Source organism: Apium graveolens, chromosome 6 (genome assembly GCF_009905375.1).
Source record: "Apium graveolens cultivar Ventura chromosome 6, ASM990537v1, whole genome shotgun sequence".
Classification (NCBI taxonomy): Eukaryota; Viridiplantae; Streptophyta; class Magnoliopsida; order Apiales; family Apiaceae; genus Apium; species Apium graveolens.
In genome coordinates, this window is record NC_133652.1 from 275,932,024 (window position 1) to 275,938,961 (window position 6,938).

The following is a 6,938-nucleotide window of genomic DNA, read 5'->3' on the forward strand; positions in this document are numbered from 1 at the left end:
CCTTGATTCCTATATTTGCTCTTTTAAATTTCTTTCTTATCACCATGCATCACCTTTATTGTTATATTAAAAATTGTATACCATGATAAATGCAAGTAATACCCTAGATTTTGCATTACTCAAATTGTATAACTCTGATTTCAGAAAATGGCACCTAGGAGAGCCCGAGGAAGACCTACAAATAACCAAGAAAATGAAGCTGGAAAACCAAAACCCCGATATAGCACAACTTGTGGAATTGGTATGCCAATAAACTGCTAATATAGCCCAACAACAACAACTTCTTCAACAAATGCATCCACCTCAACCACCCCCTGAAAACGTCACTACTTTCAAAACATTCCAATCCGTAAAACCCCCAGAATTTAGAGGAACTCAAGACCCAGTAGAAGCTCATGCTTGGCTTAAGGAAATGGAAAAGGCCTTTGCCTTAACAAATGTTGGAGATAATCAGAAGGTGAAGTATGCCACTTACTTTCTTAAAGGCGAATCAAACTATTGGTGAGAGTCATCAAAAGCTTTAGAAGCTGCTGGAGTTATTACCTGGGATAGGTTTAAGAGAATGTTCTTGGATAAGTATTTTCCTCACTATATGCAAACACAAATGGAGATGAAATTCTTTGAGTTGAAGCAAGATAATATGACAGTTGGAGAATATGAGAAGAAGTTTACAGAACTCTCTAGGTGTATGGGAGAGTATGTTTATTCTGAAGAGAAAAGGGCAAAAAGGTTCCAACAGGGATTGAAGCCTTGGTTAATGAGTCGTTTGGCAGCTTTTGAGTTGACTACTTATACTGAAGTAGTTCAGAAGGTGATGGTAATTGAAGGCGAGAGTGAGCAAAATCAAAAGGAGAAAGACAATAAGAAAAGAAGATTTGAAACGGGAGAAGAAGGCTCAAGTTACAAGGGCCAGAATCAGAGAACTAATCAAAGGCTTAAACCTCAGAGTGGACCCGGGAACTTCAAGAAGAGATAATTTGGGAATAAATCACAAGAAACGAGATCTCAGTCAACTGGTGGACAGAAACCCCCGCAAGGATCAGTTCCAGAATGTAAGATTTGTAATAGGCAACATACGGGAATCTGCAATAAGGAGAATGTAGTTTGTTTCAAGTATCATACGAAGGGCTATTATGCTCATGAATGTAAGAATCATAAGGCCAATATCACGTGTTATAAATGTGGGAAAGCAGGACATATGTCACGAGAGTGCAAAGGAGTGGGTAACAATCAATTGCTGCAAATGACCACTATACCCTACCCTGTGAATCAAGAAGCTCCTATGCCAGCTTCATCATTCCCCATGTCTTTCAATCAACCTCAGATAACATCATCTTCAAATCATCCAGCTTTGACTTATCCAGCTCAAGCAAGAACTTTCAACATGAACGTGAAGGATGTAATTTAAAGTTCCGATGTGGTGTCAGGTACGCTTTCTGTGAATGCTGCTAGTGCTAAAGTACTGATTGATTCGGGAGCCACCAGATCATTCATTTCGAAGTCTTTTGTTGATAAGTTGAATTGTGAAACCCAGTTGATACATGAGCCCTTATCCATTATCTTAGCTAATCAAGATAGGGTATCTGTAAATCATATTTGCCCTTACTATGCAATAGAGATAGCTGTACACATTTTTCCTGCGAACCTTATTACTTTCCAATTAGGCAAATTTGACGTGATCTTAGGGATGGATTGGCTGACAAGTTTTAGTGCTCAAATAGACTGTAAGGATAAAATGGTAGTATTAAGTACACCTTAAGGTAAGAAAGTGACATTCAAGGGCCAAAGGCAAACTCAGACATTCCTCACCTCGATGAAAGCAAAGAAGTTGATTCGGAAAGGATGCGAGGCATATTTGGCGTATGTAGTTGATAAGAGTAGAGAATTTTCTAATCCAGAAGACATTCCAGTAGTAAGAGATTTTCAAGACATTTTTTCTGAAGAGCTTCCTGGCTTACCCCCGGACTGACAAATTGAGTTTACAATAGATCTTGCACCCGACACCGAACCTGTTTCGAAAGCTCCATATAGGATGGCACCAACGGAGATGAAGGAATTAGAAAAGCAAATACAAGAACTACTTGACAAGGAATTTATAAGACGAAGTGTTTCACCGTGGGGCGCGTCAGTTTTGTTTGTGAAGAAAAAGGACGGGAGCATGAGACTTTGTATAGATTATCGAGAATTGAACAAGTTGATGATTAATAATATATACCCTTTGCCTAGGATTGATGATCTGTTTGACCAACTCGAAGGAGCCTCTTATTTTCCAAAGATTGATCTGCGATCGGGATACCACCAATTGAAGATTATGTCTGAAGACATACCGAAAACAGCTTTTCGAACAAGATATGGACATTACGAATAATGCACCGGTTGCTTTCATGGATTTAATGAATCGTGTATTCAAGGAGTACTTGGACAAGTTTATCATAGTTTTCATCGATGAGATTTTAGTATATTCAAAGACATAAGCTGATCACGCAGAACATCTAAGAATAGTTTTGGAAGTATTGCGAAAGGAGAGATTATATGCCAAGTTCTCGAAATGTGAGTTTTGGTTAACTGAAGTAAGATTTCTAGGACACATTATTGGAAGTAAGGGAATTAGGGTAGATCCTGAAAAGATTGAGGCTGTGATGAATTGGGAGGCACCGAAGACGCCAACAGAAGTGAGAAGTTTTATGGGACTAACGGGATACTAGAGAAGATTTGTAAATGATTTTTTAAAGATTGCCATACCACTGACCAAATTGACAAGGAAGAATGAGAAGTTTGAATGGACGGAGAAGTGTGAAAGTAGTTTTCAAGAATTGAAGAAAAGATTGGTAACTGCTCCGGTTTTAGCATTACCAGATAATATGGGAGATTTTGTGATATACAGTAATGCCTCTTATAAAGGACTTGGATGCCTATTGATGCAATACGGGAAGGTGATAACGTATGCTTCAAGATAACTTAAATCACATGAACAGAAGTACCCGACTCATGACTTAGAATTAGCTGCGATAATATTTGCTTTGAAACTATGAAGACACTACTTATATGGGGAAAAATGTGAGATATACACGGATCACAAAAGTCTGAAGTACCTCTTTACTCAGAAGGAGCTAAATATGAGACAGCGCCGATGGTTGGAATTGATCAAGGACAATGATTGTTCGAAATAATATCATCCGGAAAAGGCCAACGTAGTAGAAGACGCTTTGAGTAGGAAGGAAAAGCTAAGTATGATAACAATGCCGAAGGAATTATCTGATGAAGTTGAAAAATTACAATTAGAGTTTTGTGATCATGGAGGAGCGGAAGAAATGTGTTGTGCCATTACTTTTCAACCAACACTACTAGAGAGAATAAAGAAATGCCAAGATGAAGTAATGACTCAAGAGAATAATCAGTTAACAGGAGAAGAGATATGTACACAAAAAGATGAACAAGGTGTGTTGAGATTTTCGACAAGAATTTGGATTCCAAATGTGACTGAATTGAAGAAGGATATTTTGCAAGAAGCACACAACTCAAGATTTTTGATTCACCCGGGAAGTACCAAAATGTACCATGATTTGAAGAAGAGTTTCTGGTGGCCGAACATGAAAAGAGAAATTGTAGAATGGGTTTCAAAGTGCGACACATGCCAAAGAGTGAAAGTAGAACATCAGAAACCAAGTGGGTTGATTCAACCATTGAAGATTCCAGAATGGAAGTGGGAAAATATTGCCATGGATTTTGTAGTGGGTTTACCGCGAACACGTTATGGACACGACGTAATTTGGGTGATAGTTGACCGCCTTATGAAGTCGGCACATTTTCTTCCAATCAATGAGAAGTCTTCGATAGACATACTAGTTCATATGTATGTACGTGAAATCGTGTTACGTCATGGTATACCTATATCTATAGTTTCGGATCGAGACCCGCGATTCAATTCGAGATTCTGGATGCAATTTCAAGAAAATCTTGGAACAAAATTAAACATGAGTACGGCATACCATCCACAAACCGATGGCCAAAGTGAACGAACAATCCAAACCATTGAAGATATGTTGTGAAGCTGTGCAATTAATTTTTCGGGAAGTGGGGACGATCATCTACCACTCGTAGAATTTTCATATAACAATAGTTACCATTCAAGCATTGTCATGCCACCATACGAAGCTTTGTATGGGCGAAAGTGTAGAATACCGACAAGTTGGGATGAAGTTGGGGAAGGAAAGATTTTTGGACCTGAATTGATTTAGCAAATGAAGGACACCGTCACTGTGATCAAGAATAGACTCATTGCTGCTCAGGATAGACAAAAGAAATACGCGAACCCCGCCCGGAAGGATGTGAAATTCAAAATTGGGGAACCTGTATTGCTAAAAGTATCACCATGGAAGGTTTTGACCTTATTCGGTAAGAAAGGGAAATTAGCTCCAAGATACATCGGATCTTTTGAAATTTTGAACCACGTAGGGAAAATTGCTTATGAGCTAGCCTTGCCGTCACAATATCAGTACGTGCATAATGTATTTCATATCTCATTGCTAAAGAAATATAATTCGGATACCAATCATGTGATAGAGATTGAGCCAGTGGAAATTTAAGCTGATTTATCATATGAAGAACAACCTGTGCAGATACTGGATCGTCAAGATAGGACTCTTAGGAATAAATTAGTACGTTTGGTGAAAGTATTGTGGAGGAATCTTAAAGTCGAAGAGGCAACGTGGGAGTTAGAATCTGAAATGCGGAATCGTTATCCTCAACTGTTCTCATAGATTCTGAGGATAGAATCCTATAAGGGGGAGAGGATGTGACAACCAGTAAATATTTGAACTATTTTATAAGTGCGATATATATATTCGTAAATATTTTGTGATATATTGTGTATAATTTTGTCGTATGGCATTGCGAATGTTGCTGGAATATTTCTAAGCGTATAACTTTCGTACGCGAGTAAGATTTTTGTTACGCGATTAAATAAGTAGTGCGATTTGATAATATATGAATAGTTGCGACTACGCGATTAAGTAATAATTGAGATTCTCGTGATTTAGTGATATTTGAATAGTTGCGATTAGGCGATAAATTATATGTTGTGGAGTAGAGTCAATTTATTTGCAATTGCTTGTGTGATTTTTAATGTGTTAATTATATTTTACATGACTTATTCATTAGTGTGATAATGTTAGAAATTTCTTTAAAAAAAATTTTTGTTCGAAATTTTTGAAAATAATTTTATTAAACTTCTAAAATCTCGTAGTATTTATAGTATTAATTTTGTGATTTATGGATTTATATTTTAATTACTAAAACACATTCATTTTAATTATACTTTTAATAGTTATTGAATTACAAGTGTGCCCTTGCATGCAAATTCCACCCAAATAGAGATCAAGGGTAAGACCGACCTTTCACCCTCCACCCTCCACTAACTCCATTTGACCAACTAAATGACCAATAAAACCCTACATGCAAGTCATGCTAGTAATATAAGGAGGATAAAATGGTAAAAAGCAAAATCCACTTACTAACTGGATGAGACAAAAAGCTAGACCAAACACTCATCTCATATCATTTTCTTCACCAACACATCACTCCACTCTCTCCTCTCCTTACTCCCTCTCGGCCACACCTAAACCCTCCCCACCCCTCTCATTTTCTTCTTCATTTCTTCATTTTCTTACACCTTTCAACTCCTCTATGTAAGGGTCAACTACACTTGGTTCTATATCATCATTTAAGGTTAGTTTCTTAGTTGTTGTTACGTATTGATTCTCAATGATCAGAAAAAGCTCATGATCTGGATGTTTGGGTGTCATCAGTATTTGATGTGTCGTCAGGATTTGACACACCATCAGCATTTGGATGTCATCAGTATCTGGAGACAGTCAGCTTAGAAGTTTGTTCTGTTTCTTGTATTATGGAGTAGATACCTTTTACGTCTGAGTTATAGGACTTTATCTATTCAGTTGAAGATATGTATCAGTTTCAGTTAGCTTTTGATAATGCATATCTTAGATTGTTTAGTTGTAGTTGTGTAGTATATAAACACAATTTAGGTCATCACATAGTGTATCGATCTCGAGCATCATACGACCTAGCAGCTCTCAAGAATATCAATATTTCTTGAGAGAGTTTTGTAACGATTTTTATCAGAAATATAAAAAGCTGTTATATTTTATTACTTGTTCGAAACATTGATACAATTGTAACCAACCTCCCTTAAACAATTATATCTTTACTGGGCAACAATTGGTATCAGAGCAAACTGATAAACTTACAATCAGAAGCGATCTAAACATGTCTATGAACAAGTATGAAAGTATTAAAATCCCCATTCTGAAAAAGACTGAATATCCTACATGGAAGGTGAAGATGCTCATGCACCTGGAAGCTACAGATCCAGATTATCTCGACGTAATTAATGATGGACCCTACATGCTAACAAAACTGGTGCCTGCAACTCCTATAGTTGCTGAACTTTATCAGTTGAAGGAGAAGAGTGAGTGGACACCAGAAGAGAAAGTAGCTGTGCTGAAAGATGCAAATGTAAGAAACATTTTGCATAATAGTCTTGATTCTGTGATGTCAAACAGGGTTATAGCCTACAAGACTGCCAAATAGATCTGGGATGCTCTTGAAACTCAATGTCAAGGAACCATGGCCATCAAGAAGAACAGAAGGGATGTTCTGATTCAAGGATATGAACACTTTGAGGCTAAGCCTGATGAAAGTCTCACTGACATCTATGACAGATTTCTGACCCTGCTCAATAATCTGTCTTTGGTGGGAAAGGTGTATGATCGAGAGGATTCAAACACCAAGTTTCTGAGAGCCTTGAATAAATAATGGGAGACTCAGACTTGAATCATACGACATCAGTATGATTTGGAAATAATTACTCTGGATAAAGTCTATGGCATGCTGAGAACTCATCACTTGGAAGTCCAGCA

The 6,938-nt window shown here is 37.4% G+C and overlaps 2 protein-coding genes across 2 annotated transcripts; both read left to right on the top strand.

Moving 5' to 3' along the window:
- Window positions 1-292: 292 nt before the first annotated feature.
- LOC141666085 (uncharacterized) lies at window positions 293-976 on the top strand. Its single transcript, XM_074472069.1, has 2 exons — window positions 293-462; window positions 553-976. The coding sequence occupies exons 1-2, from the start codon at window positions 293-295 to the stop codon at window positions 974-976; spliced, it is 594 nt and encodes a 197-aa protein (XP_074328170.1).
- Window positions 977-4,241: 3,265 nt separating this feature from the next.
- LOC141666086 (uncharacterized) lies at window positions 4,242-4,760 on the top strand. Its single transcript, XM_074472071.1, has 2 exons — window positions 4,242-4,508; window positions 4,620-4,760. Exons 1-2 carry the CDS (start codon window positions 4,242-4,244, stop codon window positions 4,758-4,760), a joined length of 408 nt encoding a protein of 135 aa, XP_074328172.1.
- The last annotated feature ends 2,178 nt before the right edge of the window (window positions 4,761-6,938 follow it).

Bases quoted from the DNA above. Each gene is read 5' to 3' on its own strand.
- LOC141666086 (XM_074472071.1), top strand. From the start codon at position 4,242: ATGAAGGACACCGTCACTGTGATCAAGAATAGACTCATTGCTGCTCAG. The intron at 4,509-4,619 runs GTATTTCATATC...CAACCTGTGCAG, and splicing joins AATATCAGTACGTGCATAAT to ATACTGGATCGTCAAGATAG.
- LOC141666085 (XM_074472069.1), top strand. From the start codon at position 293: ATGCATCCACCTCAACCACCCCCTGAAAACGTCACTACTTTCAAAACA. The intron at 463-552 runs GTATGCCACTTA...TACCTGGGATAG, and splicing joins GGAGATAATCAGAAGGTGAA to GTTTAAGAGAATGTTCTTGG.